This window comes from Amblyraja radiata, chromosome 1 (assembly GCF_010909765.2).
Source record: "Amblyraja radiata isolate CabotCenter1 chromosome 1, sAmbRad1.1.pri, whole genome shotgun sequence".
Taxonomy (NCBI): Eukaryota; Metazoa; Chordata; class Chondrichthyes; order Rajiformes; family Rajidae; genus Amblyraja; species Amblyraja radiata.
In genome coordinates this window covers 73,084,674-73,106,725 of record NC_045956.1, presented here as the reverse complement: position 1 = coordinate 73,106,725, position 22,052 = coordinate 73,084,674, and the positions used below count along the sequence as shown (strand labels likewise).

Below are 22,052 nucleotides of genomic sequence, written 5' to 3'. Positions count from 1 at the left end.
TCAGCTTAAATTTTACACCTTCACTAGCATGGCCTGACTTGCTGGGCTTTGCTTACTTTGGAATTTAGATTTCTTTGTTTATGCCCTTTTCCTCTAGCCTCCCTCATTGACGTAGCTTGCAAATCTGGTGCGTTTGTGCAACTGTTCTTGTGTTATCAATATGTTCCCATTAAGGCTAAACTTAACATAGTAACTGAAGTTTTTCTTATTTTACTAAAATCTTTTTGAGAAGTAAAATGGTGATCTGCATTGCTAAAAGCTGATTTCACTGCTCAGAAATGCTGTCCCCACATGCAGGTTATTTAATTTAGGAATGTTTCCAAACCAAGATGCTAATCCTGCAGTTTCAACCTTGTTGAATTTGCTGAATTGCACATAAACCTACCCAAGCTGTCATGCTGAAATTGTGATCAAATCTTACTACGCTATCTTTTAAGTAGGACAAAAGGTGAAACATTATTATTCAACCAAAAAGAAGCTTTAAACGTATTCTCCAAAATGGGCCTTGCCTGAGTGAAGGGAGAGGATGAAAGGTATTGAAAATGCCAGAATGTGGAAGAGGAGAAATTGAGAAGAGACTTTTTTTTGTTTTGGATATTCTGGTTTACAAAGAAAGGACAAAAATGGTGGAGTATCTCAACGGGTCAGGCAGCATCTGTGGAGAACGTGGATAGGTGATGTTTCGGTTTGGGACCCATCTTCAGTGATTAGGGGGGGGGGCGGGTGGAGAAAGCTAGAATTATTAAGGGAGAAGGAAACAGCTTGCCAGTTATAGGTTGGTTCCGATGATGGGAGGAGGGGGCTCGGAATGGTAGGCAAATGGTGGACAAAGGCCAGAAATGAGAGATGGAAGAAATAGGTGCGAGTCTAGGTTGGAGGGGGGGGGGGGGGGAAAAGGGGGGTTTGTAGTTACCAAAATGGAAGAATTCAATGTTCATACTGTTGGGTTGTAAGTTACCCAAGCAGAATATGTCGATATTCCTCTAATTTTATCTGTGTAATTGTGTTCTTTTAAAAAGGCTTCTTTGTAGCATCACCAGAATGCGGCACATCATTTGTTGCCGCAAATCCATCAGTAGCCTACTTTTCTAACATGAAGTATGATGTAATCTGCTTAGATCCCAACTCCCACCATTTCAGAATGACTGACAATAGCATAAATGCTCTCTCTGCAAGAGTAACCCACCAGACACTCTACTCTATTCTACTCTGTTCTATTATAATGGCCAGCAAGTCGTTGTCGACCAGTTACTCGGGTGTCAAAACTGTCATTGTGATCAGGGTAACTAAACATTTTTGACACTTGGGACATATTTGAAAAAATTAAGTCGCTTTATTTTACAATGATTACACTAAAATACATGAGCACAAAAAATCAATACGTCATTAAAGCTAATGTAGATAAATAAGAATAAATTATAAAATAAGAATAAATTCTGAAGAAGGATGTCAAACCGAAATGTTCCCTTTTCCTTTTCTCCAGAGGCAGCGTGCCTGACCCCAGCTTTTTGTGTCTGTCTTCAGAATAAATAATAGCTTTCCTCCAAGCAATTTATTTTTCCCAAACATTTGAGATGGAAGGACTGAACAGGCTTGACTGGCAGAATTCTGTCTGAACTATTGAAGAAATTGCAGAGCCTTGTTAAACCTAATGAGGAGTTCACAGAGGGTATACGGAGGCAGATATTGGCAGTAGCTTAGGCCTTGCCACTATTGCAAACTTAGCCTTCTGTGGTAATATATGGGTAACTCCTGGTGCAACCACTGACACTTTTGGGGAATATCAGCCCCAAGATCCTTAAAAGTATTTTTGAGAGTTATGGTTTCTTTGGACAAAGTAAGCAAAGCAACCAGCCCCTTAGCCATATTAATCCCCTCCTTACTCACTTGAATCGTGCAGCTTTCAGCTTTTTATCAAATTGTAATTGCAAATTATTAAGAGTCATAGAATGTGGACGTGGAAGAGTCACAGTGTGGAAACATGTTCTTTGGACCATCTCGTCCATGCTGATCAAGATGCCTGAGCTTAGTCCCATTTGCCCACGGCTGACCTATTTACCTGGACATTTTTCCTGTCCATGTACCTGTCCAAATCTCTATTGAATGTTGTTATTGTACCTGCCTCAATTGCTTCCTCTGACATCTCATTCCATATGTCCACCGCTCTCTGTGAAAAGTTGCTTCTCGGGTCTTATCTCCCTCACCTTAAACCTATACCCTCTGGTTGTTGATCCCATACATAGTCATAGTCATACAGTGTGGAAACAGGCCTTTTGGCCCAACTTGCTCACACAGGCCAACATGTTCCAGCTACTCTAGTCCCACCTTCCCGTATTTGGTCCATATCTTTTCAAACCTGTCCCATTCATGTAACTGTCTAACTGTTTCTTAAAGGTTGGGATAGTCCCTGCCTCAACTACCTCCTCTGGCAGATTGTTCCATACAACCACCACCCTTTGTGTGAAAAACCTACCCCTCAGATTCCTATTAAATCTTTTCCCCTTCACCTTAAACCTATGTCCTCTGGTCCTCGATTCACCTACTCTGGGCAAGAGACTGTGCATCTACCCAATCTATTCCTCGATGCTCTGGAGAAAAAGACACACCCTATCTATTCCCCCTCTTGATTTTGTTAACCTCATTAAGATCATCCCTCAGCCTCCTGTGCCCCAAGGAAAACTCAAAAGAAAACCTTTTAGGAATATCTTGAAATGTGCTGAATTTAAAATGCAACGTTTTTAATCTGAAAGTACTTTCCCCAATGTGGTAATGTTAAAAAATAATGATCCAGATCTCACTGCTGCTCTGGGTAAATGCAGAAACACCATTAAATAGCCGTTAAAGTGGAACAATGTTCAGGAATTTCATGCATGCACAGTTAGAACAGATGGTCCTGAACCACAGAATCTATTAACTTGCTCGTTGCCATATTCAGTCGATTGAGAACATTCCATCTTGTTTAGATTCCCAACACTTACACTGTGCAATTAGCTCTTGGATCTAGAATAGGATTTTAAAAAAAGTCTATTATTCACGTTGGATATTAGTGTTGTGGAGGAAAGCAAAATGGAAGACAAATTTATTTTTGATTATTTCAGCTTTTAACATTTATACGTTAAGCTAATTATAATTATTTTATTTTCCATGTTTTTTTTCCGCATTTAGACATTAAAACAAATGCAACTTTGAAAGGCAGCATACATGTGGGCATGGGCTTTATTTGCTGACAAAGGTTTTAGAGGTAGGACCTCTTCAGTGCACAGTTTGAAATCAAGCATTTATGAGGCTGGACCAGAAAGATACATTTTCCACATCTAGACCAGATAATATGGATGTGAACACATGTGGTGGGTCTGTTGTTTGGCATATCAATTCAATGAGGTGATTGGAGTCTCTTTGTTCACCTTCCTCTGCAGGGATCACAGTAAAATCCTGGTGGGTGATGCACGAGGTCGTGTATTCAGCTGGTCAGTGAGCGACCAACCTGGGAGGACAGCTGCTGATCATTGGATTAAAGATGATGGAGGCGACTGCTGCTCGGGATGCTCAGCACGCTTCTCCCTGACTGAGAGACGGCATCACTGTAGGAACTGTGGGCAGCTCTTCTGTCAAAAGTAAGAGAGCATAAATTCAGTTTTATATACATTTGGAATGTTCTTTTTGGTGCAATCCACAATGAAACTGTTGTTATATTTACAAGTGGTAATATTCAGCTGGAGTTTACTTTTAATTTATTTTGATCTTAACATTAGATCTTGACTTAATTGCTGAATGAAATTAAATAATATTCCTACTTACTTTATAATAGAATCGCAACAGTGACGCTTTATCTCATGCCTCCAAGCAGGCTAATAGAAATGTGCTGACACATATTTCATTATGTCCATCTCTATATGAGTTTGGTATATTAGTAATGTATATAGTTTAAGCAATCAAAGCACCCATTCATTTGAAGGTTTTTTTTAAAATATATTAGCATTTGGGCATCACTGGCAAGGCCAGCATTGATTTCCAGTCTCTAATTACGCTTGAGAAGGTGGTGGTGAGACCTTATCTTGGATCCCTTTTACTTAGTGTTGTTGGGGAGGAAATTATAGGATACAACCCAGCGACAATGAAAGACCACCTGCATATTTCCAACACAGAATGGCTTGTGACTAGGCGGGGAACCTATAAGTGGTAATGTTCCCCTGCACCAGTTATTGGCTACCCTCACAGGAACTGGCTACCCTCACAGGAACTGATCCAGAATCGAGAGAACATTGGAAAATGACCACCAATGCATCCACGATTTCCAGGGCTTCCTCCTTATGCAGACCATCAGGCCCTGGGGATTTATCTGCCTTCCAACAGTTTACCTAACACAATTTCCTGACTAATATGGATTCCCTTCAGTACCTACCTCACACTAGATCCTCAGTCCCCTTATATTTCTGGGAGATTGTTTGTGTCTTCCTTAGTGAAGACTGAACCAAAGTACTCATTTAACTGTTCTGCCATTTCATTGTTTCCCATTATAAATTCACCTGTCTCCGATTGTAGGGGACCTACATTTGTCTTCAGTAATCTTTTCATTTTTACATATCTAAAGAAGCTTTTACAGTCAGTTTTTATATTCCCCGCAAGCTTTCTTTCATGCTCTTTTTCCGCCCTCTTAATTAACCCCTTGTCCTCTGTTGAATTCTAAATTTCTCCCTCCTCTCCAGTTTGCGGCTTCCTCTGGCCAATTTACATACCTCTTCCTTGGATTTAACACTATTCTTGATTTGCCACGGTTGAGCCGCCTTCCCAGTTTTATATTTTCGCCAGGATGAACAATGTTTGGAGTTCATCCATGCGGTCTTTAAATCTTTGCCATTGTATCTCCACAATCAGCCCTTTAAGTATAATTTGCTAGTCTATCCTAGCCAATTCCTGTCTCATACCTTCAAAGTTAATTTACATGTGATCCACGTTTGGATCAAGGCTATGATGGTCTTAAGCGAACAAGCACAACCTGCTTACTAGCATTGCTAGTGACATCTTCCATCAGTCCTGGCGATTGAGAGCAAACTGGTTGGATTTATATACTCAATTTGTATACTGTAGTTGAGTTTTAAATATGGTCCCTATCTAACGCAAATTGCGCCATGGACTCTGAATATAATCTTTAAATGTTTACAACACTTCATTTGATGCACGTTCTTTTCATATTTCAGGTGTAGTCGATTTCAGTCCGAGGTCAGGCGTTTGAAAATCTCCTCACCCGTCCGTGTTTGTCAGAATTGTTACTACAACTTGCAACAGGAGAAAGGAGCTGATGATTGCTCCAGGAACTAGCAGGTCCCTGAACTGTATCAGGTGGTCAGCCAAGGATATTAATTATTACCCCCAGCTATTTCAAATGATTTTATGCAAAAGGAAAAGTCATGTTGAGGGTGGGGTGGGAAGAGTTTACATACATTTGTACTGTCTTGAAGCACTGTAATATACTGAATAGAAAGGGATCATTTGCCTTGCAGTTAATGTGCTCTTCTCTCTACTTGTATTTGCTGAGAGTAGTTCTGGACCGAAAATCATCTCTCAAACATCTTGGTAATGTCACTCTTATTCATTGAACCAGTGGCTTGTCAGATTTTAGATGTAAATCTGCATTCTCTGCAAGAATCCTATTTGTTTATAGTGTAAATAGTTGTAATGGCCTTTTTAAACAAGAGAAATGTCTGAAATGCCTGTAATAAGATGTCCTACTAACCACTAAATGTGTGATTTTAGAAATCAATAGTAGTGTGTCTAGCATCATTTAGTAACTATTTTAAGAGATTAAAAATGTGTAAATGCTAACCAGAACCGTTATTTTCAATTGCATTAATACCTTGCATTGTATTTTTTTCATTTTAATTACTGTTTGAATCAAAATGTATAGATATCAGGTTTATTTGTTTACTCTATTACATAGGCACAGTATCAAAGAAAAGGGGCACAAGTAAGTTTCAAATTAATCACTGCTGTACCCACAGTAATAGCTTCCCTGATATTCATAACATCATAGAAATATTAATATTTACCTGCAGATGTGCTATAACAACATTATCTCTGTTCTAGCAACCATTCATTTAATGCTACACGTTTTAGGAGCAATGGGGCACTTGTGGTGCCAGTGAATGCAAGTAATACTTTCAGCCTTGCACCAACACAATGCAGAACTTTGAGTGTGTGGTAAAGGAAGAGAAGCAAAGAAGAGGCCCCTTACATTTATTTTAACTGTCACTTTAATTTGAAATTATTTTCTCCTTCATCCAACCAGTTCACAAAAGTAGATTATTTTACACAGCAATTTTTCCTCTAATCAACAGATGGAATCAATACAGTGAGTTGTCTTAATTTAAAACAATGTTATGCTTTGCTAGAATATGGCCAATGTCCGAGTGAAGGGACACGGAGGCTCTGGTTGTTGATTGAACCTTTAAAGCAGATTTGAAATCTCACCATCTGGGGGTTCTTGCATCTTCATTTATTAAAATTACAACACATCCAAAGCATTACTGTCGTAATCTAGTTCATTCAGCAAATCTTCAATAGCCATGAAGTGAATTTTACAAAATGGCTTCCACGCATATAGATTGATTAAAATTGCTAATTAATCATTTGTGGGCTTTGGCAGCTAGCATGTTGCTCCAGTGTTAGACTGCCCCAAGTAATTATTTCTCGAAAGGAAACAAGATATAAAAATGCAAGATAGTACCAATGAGCATATTTGTAAAGGACCTCAGTATTTAATATTAGCTGTCAAAAGAATATTGCTGTTAGTAAACAGTTATATTCTGAAAGCACATTGATTGGGGCAAAGAAGCAACTACTGGTAGTTGTTAATGTGTTAAGTGAGGGTGTCTCAGAATCATTATTGTAGATTAATTGGCTGTAAAAGACCGTTATTGCAGTAATACAGTGGGCAGAAAATGTTGCGTAAAATGCTGCTACCAGTGCAAGGATCACCTCTTAGTACAATTGTTTATTTAAAATTGACCTTTGTTAAAATTGTGATGGGCATATCAATACATAATATAATCTGTAGAAAGCACTTGAGCAATCCATGTTGTAGTAAGTATATTCGTGTGTAACTAACATACTCATCTTTCCCTTTCCTCTTGTTGTAAAACACATTCATGTGTATGTATCTGTATAATGTATTGTGCAATTTGTACCGTTATGCTTATTGGTAGAACCTGATGCAAAAAGGCAGCAGTTGTCTACACCAATACTAAAAGTTACAGAAAATTTTGCACCTTGCTGTTGTGTATAAAACTGGTAGGAATCATTTTATCATATACATTTCTCTATCATTTTAAAGACAGCATTTCTTTGCAGTAAATGAACTGTATAATATTTATGCAATTATACTCTTTGAAAGTATTTTTAATTTCAGCAAGTTTTGTTACTTGTTGCATGATTAACACAGCTGACTTTTTGTGTCAGTAAAATGTAAAAATTGTTTTCCACTTTTGTTGTGTTTAATATATTAACCAATTATTTGTACCCCTTCCCAAAAGTACCATAATCTGTACAGTAATGAATCTGAAAAGATACAGGCTAAACTGGAGTGGGATTTTTCTACTGTATATGAGAATTGAAATCCGTGTTTTGGTGGTTCCTGTGCTAGACTGACGCATTATATTAGTGTGTAAACTGTGGTATCTGAATGTTCAATGTATATTTGTCTTAATGAAAGAGCTACAGTCACACAATACATATGTAACTAATGCAATAGCAACAAGTCCTGGTACTAATTTTTTTCCATTTAAATAAATACCTGCTATTTACCACCAAACCCGGCTTTTACTGGTTTCACATAAGGGTCGGTAATTAATTGCTTGTTTTTTATTATATATTTGCTTTAAAAAAAAAATCTTATTCAAACCACTGTATTTATAGTAACAATTGTTGTAGAGTCAGAGCTATACAACAGGAGATGACATAGCCCTTTAAATCCGACTTATCCACAATCTGCCCAAATGTCTTTTAAAAGTCGTAATTGTATTGGCATCCATAGCTTACCGTGGCAGCTCATACCAGATATGGACTACCCTCAGCGCGAAAGTTGGTTCTCGGGTCCAACTTAAATCTCTTCACCTCTCATCTTAAGATGACATCCTCTATCCCAGGAAAAAGATGCTGAGCCCACTCCACTCCTTATACACTTCAATGAGATCAGACTCCTAAACAAAACTAGATTAAGTGGAACCCGTTGGGTCCCATGTTCACACGGGGGTGGGGGCTTTCTGGAGCGCTAGTTTCCATAGGGCAAGTGTGGACATTGTGGGCCGAATGGATTCTTGGGCTGGCAGCTCAGTCACTCACGGCTATTCCTTGAAATTCCATTTCAAGCAGCGTGCAGGCCACCACATTCAATTTCATTGCATTTCAAGTGTTCAGGCCACCAAATTACCAAACAACTCATTGCATTGTCATTAAGGGCTAATTATTGCAAGTACATTGCAGACTCACAGTTCAGTTGATTCACAGCTTAGAATCACAGTTGTGGACTTTCCCTCGCGATCTTCCAGACTGACTCACATCCGGGGTTTTATAGTCCTGCCCCCCCCCCCCCCCCTCCCCGGAAGGGGCGTTACCTTCATTGTGGCGATTGGCAGGCGAGAGGATCAATCAGCTGATCTCAAGATTTTTTAAACACTCATAACTTTTTTATTTTTCATCGATCGGAAAAATCCTCAGGGCTGCCTCAGCGGAGGAGGACTGAGTAAGATGGCCAAATATCATAGCGACCTATGGTAACGTTTTTTTCTAAAATCAATATACAGCACAGACGGGAAGTGGTCAAGAAGAGACTTTTAGTTATATGGATAGATGTACCAGCTTTATCCAACCTCTACCTGTAACTCAAACATTGAAGGCATACTGGTGAAAGTGCAGAAGGCATCCTGGTGGATCTCTTCTGCACTTTTTCCAACTTAATGACATCTTGTAGCTGGGCAAGCAGAACTGCATGTGTAGTCTTACCAATGACTTTTGTACAACTGTACCATGATGTCCAACTTTTGTTCTCAACACCCCCAATGGAGACAAGCATGCCAAACAGCACCTTCACTACAGTCCACTTAATTCTCTACATTCAGGGAAGCATGCCCCTGTACTTCCAGATCTCTATTCTGTAAACTATCCACGACTTCACAATCTACTGTGCAAATCCTGCCTTGGTTTGACATTCCAAAGTGCCACACCTCACACTTGAAGTTAAATTCCATTTCCCATTCATTGGTTCACCTTGGCAACTGATCTAGATCATGTTGTAAATTTAAATATCCTTCCTCCCTGTCCACTATATCACCAATTTGTGTCATGTACAAATCTACTACAGTGTTAACTACATTGTTATCTCCATTAACGATTTGAATGACAAACAGTGGATCCAGAACTGATCGCTACAGCTGTGCTCTGGTCACAGGCCTCCGATCAGAAGAACAACCCTCCATAACTAGCCTTCGACTCATTCCTCCAAGCCAATTTTAAATCCAATTGTCTAGCTCACTTGGATTCAATATATTGATCTTTACACTTTTAATATTAAAGCAGCTTATGAATGTATATTTCTATGAAAACAAGCAAGAGAAAAGTCTGGTACAATGTGTTCTATTCTGATAAGAACCATACCAAAAGCAAGATTTACACTTCATGAAAACAAGGCATTAGTTTTCCACATTCAGTTCTGAAAATACAAAGACTTGAGGGTAAGATTACTGTTTCCAATTTGATGAGGTTCTCTCTGGTGAATTATGGAGCATCAACTTACTTCCTGCATTGATACAGAGGATTCTGTCAGTGAAGGAGATCTTTTATTCTTGGGAGGCAAGGGACAGTTTTTCATTACATTTCCAAGTTTACTGATGATACCAAAGTTGTAAAGAAATTAAAGGCAATATAGACCAGTTGTGCAGGCATGCAAGAATGTTAGATGGAATGAGGTGTACAAAGCTGCAGATCATCCATTAATGTACATAAGCAAAAAGCAACTTTTTTTTAAATTATCTGAGATTGGGCAGTTACGCTATTTAAATGCATAATAGCAGGGGTGTCCTTGTACACAATTGGAAGCCAACAAGTGGGTAGAAAAGCAAATAGTCTGTACTATAGAAGCAAGGAAATGTTATTGGAGTAGATTGTTTCCAGACTGTTCAGGAAAGATTCACTGGACTGGTTCCAGGAACAGCAGATTTACCTCCTGGGGCAAACTGGAATCGACTAGACTGTTGGAGTGTAGAATAACAGAGATATCTCATTGAAATTTTACAGGTTGGGTGCAGGTAGAGAGGAAGTTTCCTTAGGCTAAGGTCACTCACTAATTTTGTTTAAAAAGGAGCGACTGATGAGAGGATGGGGAATTGTCACACTCTTGGAATAGAGGCGGCCAAGGGCAAAAAGGTCATTAAGAGAATAGAAAGTTAAAATGGTTAGCAACTGGGATATCCAGCAGGTCTTGGCAGACTGTCTGCATATGTTTGTCGCCTAGTCTACACTTGATGTAAAGGAGGGCACATTGTGAGCACTCAATGCAGTAGAAAAGGTTTGAAGAGGTGTATATGGGAAGTGTTGCTGCTTTGGGGTAAAACAGATAAAGCAATGTTCTTTTCATGAAAAAAAGTCAACAAACCTGGAAGCTGGCATTTCATTTTCATCCCTGCCACAGAAGGCAATAGCTGTTTACACAATGAACACAAGGTCTATAATCAATCACATTTATATTAGGAATATAAAGCAAGCATGTGGGAATTTGTAGGAACGACCAATTCCCAGAAACCACATTTGCAAAAAGGAGTCCAACTCCAAGCTCCAGCCTCGCATTGTGGAATGGGGAAATTAGAGAGTTTGGTTCAAGATAATACAGAAAGCCGATGGATGGGCAACTCGAGCACAGGAACCATTCAGACAAGTGAAAAATAATGTAGTAACAAGAGGAAAACAGGCTGTTTTGTCCACACGGCCCTGAATGTGTATCCGGGCAAATGACATTTACCTATATTTGGCCCTTATACTTCAACTTTTTCTATTGGTCTACCTTGTGGACATTTTTTACATTGTAATAGTGTCCATCGCTACAGCTTTCCCTGGCAGTTAATTTGATATACCTACTACTCTGTGTATAAAGGATACCCAGCAGGTCTCTTTTAAAATCCCTTACCTGACTAAATTAATTCCCTCCAGATTTAAAAGACTGACCATCCATTTTATCTATGCCTGATTATTTTAAAATATTCGTAAAGGTCATTCCTCAGACTCCGAGTCTCCAGGAAAAAGTCCCAGCCTATCCTGTCTCTCAGTATACATTGCCCTCCATAATGTTTGGGACAAAGACCCATCGTTTAATTATTTGTCTCTGTACTCCACAATTTGAGATTTGTAAGAGAAAAAAAATCACATGTGGTTAAAGTGTACATTGTCAGATTTTAATAACAGCCATTGTTATACATTTTGGTTCCATGATGCAGGTATAAGAGAGCTCTCAGCACCTAGTCTTTCCTCCAGTCTTTACATCGCCTTTGGAAACTTGTATTGCTTTTTATCAACATGAGGACCAAAGTTATGCCAATGAAAGTCAAAGAAGCCATTATGAGACTGAGAAACAAGAATAAAACAGTTAGAGACATCAGCCAAACCTTAGGCTTACCAAAATCAACTGTTTGGAACATCATTAAGAAGAAAGAGAGCACTGGTGAGCTTACTAATCACAAAGGGACTGGCAGGTCAAGGAACACATCCACAGCTGATGACAGAAGAATTCTCTCTGTAATAAAGAAAAATCCCCAAACACCTGTTTGACAGATCAGAAACATTCTTCAGTAGTCAGGTGTGGATTTGTCAAATACTGCTGTCTGCAGAAGACTTCATGAACAGAAATACAGAGGCTACACTGCAAGATGGTAACAGCAAAAATATGATGGCTAGGTTACAGTTTGCCAAGAAGTACTTAAAAGAGGAACCCCAGTTCTGGAAAAAGATCTTAATGACAGATGAGACAAAAATTAAGTTATATGAGAGTGATGGCAAGAACAAAGTATGGAGGAGAGAAGGAACTGCCCAAGATCCAAAGTATACCACCTCATCTGTGAAACACGGTGGTGGGGGTGTTATGGCCTAGGCATGTATGGCTGCTGAAAGTCCTGGCTCACTTATCTGCATTGATGATACAACTGCTGATGGACATAGCATAATGAACTCTGAAGTGTATAGGTACATCTTATCTGCTCAAGTTCAAACAAATGCCTCAAAACTCATTGGCCGGCAGTTCATTCTACAGCAAGACAATGATCCCAAACATACTTCTAAAGCAACTTTTCCGCAGAGACCGCTCCCTCCGTAACTCCCTGGTTTTCCGCAGAGACTGCTCCCTCCGTAACTCCCTGGTCAATTCATCCCTTCCCACCCAAACCACCCCCTCTCGTGGCACTTTCCCTTACAACCGCAGGAAATGCTACACTTGTCGCTTTATCCCGCCCCTTGACTCCATCCAAGGACACAAGCAGTCTTTCCAGATGTGGCAGAGGTTCACCTGCACCTCCAATCTCATGTATTGCATCCGCTGCTCCAGGTGTCAGCTGCTCTACATCGGTGAGACCAAGCGTAGGCTTGGCGTTCGCTTCGCCCAACACCTCCGCTCGGTCCGCATTAACCAACCTGATCTCCCGGTGGCTCAGCACTTCAACTCTCCCTCCCATTCCAAATCCAACCTTTCTGTCCTGGGCCTCCTCCATGGCCAGAATGAGGCCCAGCGTAAATTGGAGGAGCAGCACCTCATATTTCGCTTGGGTAGTTTACATAGCAATGTTACAAAATTTTGAGATTTAAAAAATCAAGTCTGCAATTTATCCCATCAGATAAAGCATAAAAATAAGTTTAATTTGACACCTAATTCACTTTCATATCTCAAGTATTTAAAATGTTATGGCCATTTTCATACTCGGAAATGAGCATCTTGTTCCCTATTGATTTTCTATGGACATAACAAAAAAGCTGTGATCGTGGACAGTCAAAAGCCCATAACCTTCTTAAAAATTAAGAGAACTGAATGAAATTTTCAGTTATCATAGATTGAACCATTCTGAAACAAATATAAAATAATCTTACTTGGATGACCTGAAATTAAAGCATATAATTAGTTAGTTACCCAAGTGTAGCTAATTTCAAACTTCAATTACTAGATCTAAACATCTATCCATTTCTTAATAAATGATTAACATTTTTAAATAGCCTAAGTGTCCAAATAATATTCATAAATAATTCACAATAAAACATGATTTTTAAATCTCATTTACATTAATTTATAGGCCAAATGGAAGGAATTTAGTGTTCAATTGCTGTAAATTAAAGTCCATTTAAATCAGCTTTCTAGTGGGATCCTGTGAACGCGCTGGTTTAGAACGTTCACATTGCGGTAGATTTGTGCCCTCAAATGCCCAGAAAAATACTGCGGGATATAATGGGCCCAAAATGAGCTACTCGCAACTTTAAACTTTGTATAAAGGGATCTTAAGAAGCCCTTTTTAATGTAAAAATAAGCAGCCTACCTTCTATTATTTGCTCTATGCGACCCTGACAGCTGCCGGTGGTCGCGGGTTTAGAGATTGATTTTTAAACTACTATAACTATTATACGAGGCCTTTAAAACTAATAATAGCTTTTGTGATGGGGTCTTCCAGCGATTTTTCGTTAATAATTAACTAGGCTGAACATCTTCGATTTGAACAGCCTGGAGAAAATCGCGTTTTAAACCCGCCCCCCTCTAAACGGCGCCAAAATCGCGCACACCCGCAGCGACAGATTTTCAGCGACGCTTCAGGTAGACTTTGCAACATACCTAGTTTACACCCCAGCGGTATGAACATTGACTTCTCCAATTTCAGGTAGTCCCTGCTTTCTTCTTCTTTCCCCTCCCCTTCCCAGCTCTCATTGTGGAGTACAGAGGCAAATAAATAAATGATGGGTCTTTGTCCCAAACATTATGGAGGGCACTGTGACTCAACCCTTCTTGTCCCAGTAACGTACTTGAATCTTTTCTGCACCTTTCCTATAGCTGGGTGACCAGAACAGTGCACATTACCTCCAAGTGTGGTCTCGCCAGCCATTTGTCCAGTTGCAACATGACATCCCATCTCCTGCCCTCTACCCTGACAAAAAGAGGGAAATATGCCAAATGTCTACTCACCACCCCGTCTCCCTGTATTACTACTTTCAGGGAATTCTGTGCCTTTAGGTTCCTGTTCTAGAACAATCTAGGGGCCTTCTATTTACACTGCAAGTTCTGCCCTGGTTTAGCTTCTCATAATGTCCCCTAATTTGAGGAAGGACATTCTTGCTATTGAGGGAGTGCAGCGTAGGTTCGCAAGGTTAATTCCTGGGATGGAGGGACTGTCATATGCTGAGAGAATGGAGCGGCTGGGCTTGTATATTCTGAAGTTTAGAAGGATGAGAGGGTATCTTATTGAAACATATAAGATATTTAAGGGTTTGGACACGCTAGAGGCAGGAAACATGTTCCCGATGTTGGGGGAGTCCAGAACCAGGGGCCACAGTTTAAATATAAGGGGTAAGCCATTTAGAATAGAGACGAGGAAACACTTTTTCTCATAGAGAGTTGTGAGTCTGTGGAATTCTCTGCCTCAGAGGGCGGTGGAGGCTGGTTCTCTGGATACTTTCAAGAACGAGCTAGATAGGGCTCTTAAAGATAGCGGTCAGGGGATATGGGGAGAAGGCAGGAACGGGGTACTGATTGGGGATGATCAGCCATGATCACATTGAATGGCAGTGCTGGCTCAAAGGGCCGAATGGCCTACTCCTGCACCTATTGTCTATTGTCTTTACATTTGTCGGAACTAAATTTCATTTGACATTCCTTGGCCCACTTCCCTAACTCACTGAATTGCGCTCTTTTCTCCAGAAGATATTCCAAAGACTATAGACTGCCTGATGCTGTCGTTAATTATATCTTTGCTGCTGGAGAGGAAAGAAAATAGAAAAGGAAAGGGATGCAGTTGCCAGACCCCCCATACTTCTGCCATGACTGTGGGTTCCCAAGAATGAGGTTTCAAAGCAATTTGAGCACCAAAGAACCAGATGTAAAAAGCAGAACCTCAAAGAGGTAATTATTTCTGTACAGTTATTTGAGCAACACACAAACTGGCTACAACTGAGGACAATCGATCAGATACTTGAATGCTAGGTGTGGGAGACGGGGATTTTATTTCATTGACTACTAGTATAGGGAACGAGGGAGATTTCCAGCTCTATTCATCCTGGAAAGTTCATTTGGGCTGTTTTAACATTTATCAAAATGTATGATGGATTTATGGATAGTGATGAGGAGGGTGAAAGGGATTGAAAATGATCCAAGAAGAAATGTCGTGCAGATCATGACTATGACTAAGAAATAGTACAAGCAAAGAGTTTAAGAATGATCAAATGCACATTCTCATTCTATCCACAATGTAGTAGCAGAGGCGTGGTTATTTAGCAAGAATGATCACTAAATATCTCAAGGTACAATATTACTATTACAATTACAATTACAATTACAATTCAATTTATTGTCATTTGGACCCCTTGAGGTCCAAACGAAATGCCGTTTCTGCAGCCATACATTACAAACAAATAGACCCAAGACACAACATAATTTACATAAACATCCATCACATTGCTGTGATGGAAGGCCAAAAAAACTTCTCTCTCCACTGCACTCCCCCCCCCCCCGATGTCAGAGTCAAAGTCAAAGCCCCCGGTGGGCGATGGCGATTGTCCCGTGGCCATTAAAGCCACGCCGGGTGATGCAAGGTCGCACACCGGGTCTTGGTGTTAGAGCCCCGGGCGTGCGCTCGCAGAGAACCGCCGCCATTCCAAGCCGCGCGGGGCGGTGCTGTAAGGCCCCGCTCCAGGAGCTCTTCAACCCCGCAACTCGGGCGGGAGAAGTCACCACTGCGGAAGCCCCGAAAAGCGGTCTCCCTCCAGGGACCCGCGGGCTCCCGGTGCCGCCGCCCGCCAGACCTGCAGTTGCAGCCTCCGAATCTCCGGGGGTCGGGTCACAGCAGCGTCCACCACAGCTCCACCCGCTCTGGACTCGGCCAGCTCCGCGACGGTGAGGTGAGTAGTCGGCACCAGAGCCCCCGGTCTTCCTGTTGGAGGCCGCTCCTCGTTGCAGCCCCAACGACAACGGAGACCCGACAAAGAAAAGGTCGGGTCTCCCGTGCAGGGAGAGATTTAAAAGTTACCCCCAACCCCCCCACACCACCCCCACCCCCCACACACATACCCCAACAAAAATAACAAAATCTACATAAAAACATAGACATAAAATAATAAAAACGCAGACGGACTGCAGAGGCCGCTGCAGACGAGAGTCGCGCCGCCTACGAGTCGCCGCCGCCGCTTACTTTGAAAACATGTGGAAAAAAGGAATGATGGCTATAATCAGGGTTAATAAATAGAATTGGAATGGTGAAGAATGAGAAACAGCAAGGGGTAGGAAATGCCACTGAATAGTTTATAGATTTAATGTACAAACTATTGGCTAATATAATCAAATAACAAAAACTTGTAACTAAGGTAATAAGGTTCAAATTTCATAAACTAGTCGATTCAATTTGGCTGGAATAAAATGGAGAACAAGTTCACTGAATGCACTTTATCCAATGACACTGCTGAAAATCAGCTTCTTCTCCGACAACAGTGAAGAGTCCAGTATGAAATGTATTACAATTGATCACTGATTAGAAGCAAAATGTTTTCATAGCGAGAGAATACAATGTTGGGTGCAATTGAAGCAGGTAAAAGTTGAGAAAATATAAATATGCCAGTATGGAGGCCCAATTAGTCATGGATTATCCTTACGGGAGCTAGCATGGATGCAATGCCAAATGACCTGCTGTGTTGTACAGTTGTAACAAGTTAAAAAGGTAAATAACAAAACATTCTCTCTCTCTGCACCTGCTGTCCAATTATGTACTACGTTTCTCAACATCCTCTGTATATTAGAAATGTTGTCTCCCAATTATGTTAAATGTGGCATTTTAGTTTAATACAATGAAATATAAAGACAATTTTTATGGAAGTTGTTCACTGTATTTTCGCTAAATATATTTTATCACCAGAGGGCGCTGCACGATTGGCAGCCCTGCAATACTCCAGTTAATAATAAATATATGTCTGTCTGTTTTTTTGTCTTTTTTTATTTTCAGTGTGTGTTAATAGTCTGTGTAAAAGTTCTCCAGTTTGTTTTATGAGGGGGAGGGGGAAACGTTTTTTCAGTTTCTTACCTTGCCGGAGATGTGATTATTTTCCGGATCACATCTCCGGTCGCTCTGCGGCCTACCATCGATGGAGCTGGAGGCCTCCTCGGACTGACTTTGTGCCCAAACGCGGGGCGTGGACTTAACATCAGAGCTGATCCCTTGCCTAGGATTGCTCCAACCGTGGCCTGCAGACTTGCCATCAACGGCTCGCAGTCTCGGGAGAGGCTAGTCGGGAGCTCCAACATCGCAGAGGTTCGACCAGCCTCGACGCGGGGTCCGATCGCCGGCGCGGGGGAGCTGACACCCCCCCCCCCCGATGCAGGAGCCGATCGCCCTGATGCGGAGGGCCCGACCGCCAGCCTCGGGAGTCAAGATCATCCTGTCAACGGAACGCTCGAGGCCCCCGACCATGGGAGAACATGGAAGAAATTTGCACTTTTTTGCATTACATCACAGTGAGGAATGTGGAGGAGTCACTGTGGTGGATGTTTATGTTAAAATGTATTTTGTGTGATCCGTTGCTTTTTATTTGTACGACTGACTCGGCAAAATAAATTCCTCGTATGTTGCAAAAAATACTTGGCTAATAAAGTTTGTGATTAAAAATGAATGTTTGTTTATTGATATGGAGTATCTATATCCATTGCAAATCTATCATAAGGATTATTTATTATTAACTGGAGTATAGTGTTTCAATGAAAGGGGCATAATCAGCAGATTGTAGTTGACACCAAATGTTTGTGTGCAGTTACTAGCAAATGTTCATACATACACCCCATCGTTAGGAGTATAAGTGTCCCGTGACTGGAAAAGTGCCAATATAACTTGAGGGTAGGGTAACATATGGGAAGGGATGAATATTTTCCTTCTGATAGTACCAATGGCGAAAAAATAAACGACAAATGACTCAGTCTGAATTGCATTGCTTTACAAGAATTAAGCAGAAATGTAGAACCTGCAAGCTTGTTCATGGATACTATTAACTTTAAAAATAATTTATAGAGGGGGAAAAAAAATCAGAATTATTTACAACACATCCAGATCTACTTTCAATTATTCATTATTCTGTTTACCACTTCACCCTGTCATATCGCCATTTTATTATTTACACAGGAACAGGCCCTTCGGCCCACTATGTCCGTGCCAAATATGCCAGGCTAAACTAATCAGCTTGGCCAGCCAGTGATCCACATCCCTCCAATCCCTGTATATCCATGTGCCTATCTAAAAGCCTTATAAACACCACTATCATATCTGGCAGCGGGTTGCAGGCACCCACCACTCTCTGTAAAAAAACTTGGCATATTTCCTTTAAACTTTGTCCTCACCATAAACCTATGCCTTCTGATCTTTGACATTTCTACCCAGGGGAAATTTACTCTCCCTTGCCGTCTTTCATCCACCAAATCATAAAATGCATGCCATCTCCAATTGTTTTCAGTTCTTCAATCTGAAATATTAACTACAGAAGCATTTATTTTCCACAATGCAAGCTAATTTATAATGTGATATATTGGTATCTTTTCACTTGATCTGCAAAGTACTGATCTTAATGCTGACCTTGCATGTACATTCTTTACACAGCAAGAGGTTGCAATCGGGCCAATAATGAGCCCATTGATGTCTGAAACAGTAATAACTCCTGGAACAGGGCTGTCCATTCATTGCTTTCAGATCGAAAAGTCACACCAACAATTGCCGTGTGTTCTAGTATTGATAGACCATTGCAGCATTTGAGTCCAGTCAGCTTTAGCTCAAGTCAGTGGCATCTGTGGAGAAACTGCAGAGATCTGAGCCTCAAATTTACATTTAAAAAAAATTGCTTAATGTGTTCTCAGCCCATTAAATTGACATCAAGTTCTGAGAATCTCAAGACACAAGAGACTGCAGATGCTGTCATCTGGAGCAAACAATTGAGCTGCTTTTGGAACTCAGCGGATCGAAACATTGACCATTCCTTTCCATCCACAGATGCTGCTTGACCTGCTGAGAGCCACTAGTAGCTCGTTTAATTTTGCTCTGAGTCTCAACAATGGTGCCAAGTTAAATCAGTTTTAACGTTGAACAATGAAAAAGGGGCCAAGAGCATGTTTCTGTCCTATTCATGTGTGATAGGTCTGGACTTATTGAATGTTACCACCCTGCTGAGGGAATTTATGGGAATAACTATGCTTAATGTGTCAGTACTCTTCCCCAGCACCCAGTGGTTGCATTATCTACATTTTATAGTGCCGTAGGTATTTAACAGCACCTTTCTTTGTGATCTTACAATGGCAGCACGTTTATGAGAATGTCATCAGCATGTTCTCATGTTTCCATTTTATCTCTGGGTTAATATCTTGAAGTTAGTTAAAAAAATTAAATCTTAGTTATATAGACCTTCAATTACCTCATGATTTTCGAAACAAATTTGACCATAAATACCCGCTGTTGTTTAGGAAGTCTATTAGTCAATTTGCGCACAGCAAAATCCCCACAAATGCAATGATTGCCTTTGCAACATCAGGAACGAAATTAAAATAGCCAATCTAACTTATCCATAGAGTTCAGATGCTTAAAATTGAGGAAGAGTCTTGTTTCAGCTGCCTCCTCTTTTTAAAGACCTTGCAGCTGAAATGGATAGGCCCTTGTGATGGAGGATAATATGTCTCTGCTGTTGTGACTTCCAAAGTGACCAATGACCAAAGTGGAAACAGCATATTCTTCCGTAGCTGGGGCACCAGATGCCTGACGAGGCCGAGGGGAGAATAGTTTGTGAGCAACAACTGCCATCAGTATTGTGTAGTCCCGATGTCTGGCCTGGAGGTTCTTAAACCATCCTTGACCCATCCTTGACTTATAATGCTCATGTGTCATGTATCCCAAGAATCACTGGCAACCTCATTTTATCAAGGAGTCTTTCAGCACATCCTTGAATGTCTTATACCAGCTTGGTTATCTCTTCCCAGGACAGAGTTCAGCATAGAACATCTGTGTAGGCAGTCTGGTGACAGTCTTGCAACAAACGGGGCCTGATCAACAGAACCTAGCAAGTGTAATTAGGTCTTAATGTCGGGAATGTTACCGTGAGCGAGAATACCAATATTGAGTCACTCCTATTTATCACAACAAACTAACACATTTACTTCTGCCAATCCCTTTGGATAAACGATGACTTGCTTCCACTCTTGTTTCGAGAGTTCTGAGGTAGCTAAGGCCAATGTGGGAACGGCAGCCACTTCCACAAACAGGGCAGCTGGTTTGTGATGTAGTGTGCTCCTCCCACATGTTGTAAGGAGTCAGCTAGGACGTTGTACTTGAAGGGAGTTTTGAACACATCCTTCAATATCATTCTCTATCCACCTGTTAAGTCTCCTCCCACAGCAACACTGAAGAAGGGTCTGGGCCCGAAATGTCACCTGTTCCTTCTCTCCAGAGATGCTGCCTGTCCTGCTGAGTTACTCCAGCTTTTTGTGTCTTATCTTCAGTTTAAATCAGCATCTGCAGTTCCTTCTTACACACCACAAACATGTCAGGAAATGTGAACAATCTGGCCTGGTCCACAGGGTGGCGCCGCAGTGGCTGCCTCGCCAACAGTCTTGTCCCTTCCTTCTTTGTTGTTTATAGTATGTGTTAAATGTATGTGAAATGTATGATTTAGTGTTCTTTAGCTTGTTTTATGTGGGACGTTGGGGGAAACTGTCCGCACTGCGGCTTAACATCGTGGAGTTGGCGGCCTCTTGCTGGGGACCAACTTTGGGAGCTCTAGGCAGCAGGAGCTTCGACTGTCACCTGCAGGAGCTTCGACCGTCCCGACTGCGGAAGGTTTGACTGCCCCGACCGTGGGAGAATAAAGAGGGAGGAAGATTAAACTTTATTGTGTTCGGTTTTGGTCACTCTGCCATAGGAAGGATTTCTTTAAGCTGGAAAGAGTGCAGAGAAGATTCACAAGGACATTAGTAAGACTTGAGGGGCTGAGCTATGGGGAGAGGTTTAGCAGGCTAGGATTTAATCGGAGCACAGGAAGCTGAGGTATGATCTAATAGAGGTGTATAAAATCATGAGGGGAATACGGTAAATGCAGAGTCTTTTAGCCAGGGTAAGAGAATCAATAACAAGAGTATATATGTAAGGTGAAAGGGTCAAGATTTAATAGGAACCGAAGGTGAAACATTTTCACTCAGAGGGTGGTGGGTATATGGAACGAGCTGCCAGTGGAGGTGGTTGAGGCAGATACTATAACAACATTTAAAAGACACTTGGACAAGTACCTGGATAGGAAAGATTCAGAGGGATATGAGCCAAATGGGACTAGCCTAGCATCTTGGTCAACATAAATGATTTAGGCTGAAGGGTCTGTTTCCATGCTGTATAACTCTATGATCGTAAACACGACTACCTCATAAGCTATAAACTACAATAGACTATTATTACACTGTTATTGTTTGTTCTTTTTTTCTGAGTTTTTATTAAATTATTTATTATGATTACATCTCCTCTTCGGATCATTTACCTTGTTGTGGTGTAGAGGCTTGTGTGTCCCCATGATTCTGACAGCGATGCCGTTGGAAGCACCAGCTTCAGGTAGGGCCACCATGGTGGTAAGGTCGAGGATGAGGGTCCAGACTAAGAACGATCCAAGACCTCAACGCCTGACCAGGCGGACAAAGTTATCTTGAACTCAACGGCTGTGAAGGCGAATGAAGGCTGCAACAGATCTACCAGCTTCAATCGTCTTGGTTCCCTTGGCATTGGAATTAGTCGGTGGCTTTGTGAAGGACCGTGTGCTTCTTGGAGTGCAAC

At 41.1% G+C, this 22,052-nt stretch overlaps 1 protein-coding gene across 4 annotated transcripts in view; it reads left to right on the top strand.

The window, feature by feature from the left end:
* Window positions 1-7,807, top strand: part of wdfy3 (WD repeat and FYVE domain containing 3) — a 280,679-nt gene extending 272,872 nt beyond the window's left edge. For all 4 annotated transcript variants that reach the window (XM_033024126.1, XM_033024134.1, XM_033024105.1 and 1 more), the window contains 2 exons: window positions 3,417-3,614; window positions 5,199-7,807. In XM_033024126.1, coding sequence (XP_032880017.1) covers window positions 3,417-3,614; window positions 5,199-5,319 — 319 coding nt within the window. In that variant the 3' untranslated portion in view covers window positions 5,320-7,807. The remainder of the gene's footprint in view (window positions 1-3,416; window positions 3,615-5,198) is intronic.
* The last annotated feature ends 14,245 nt before the right edge of the window (window positions 7,808-22,052 follow it).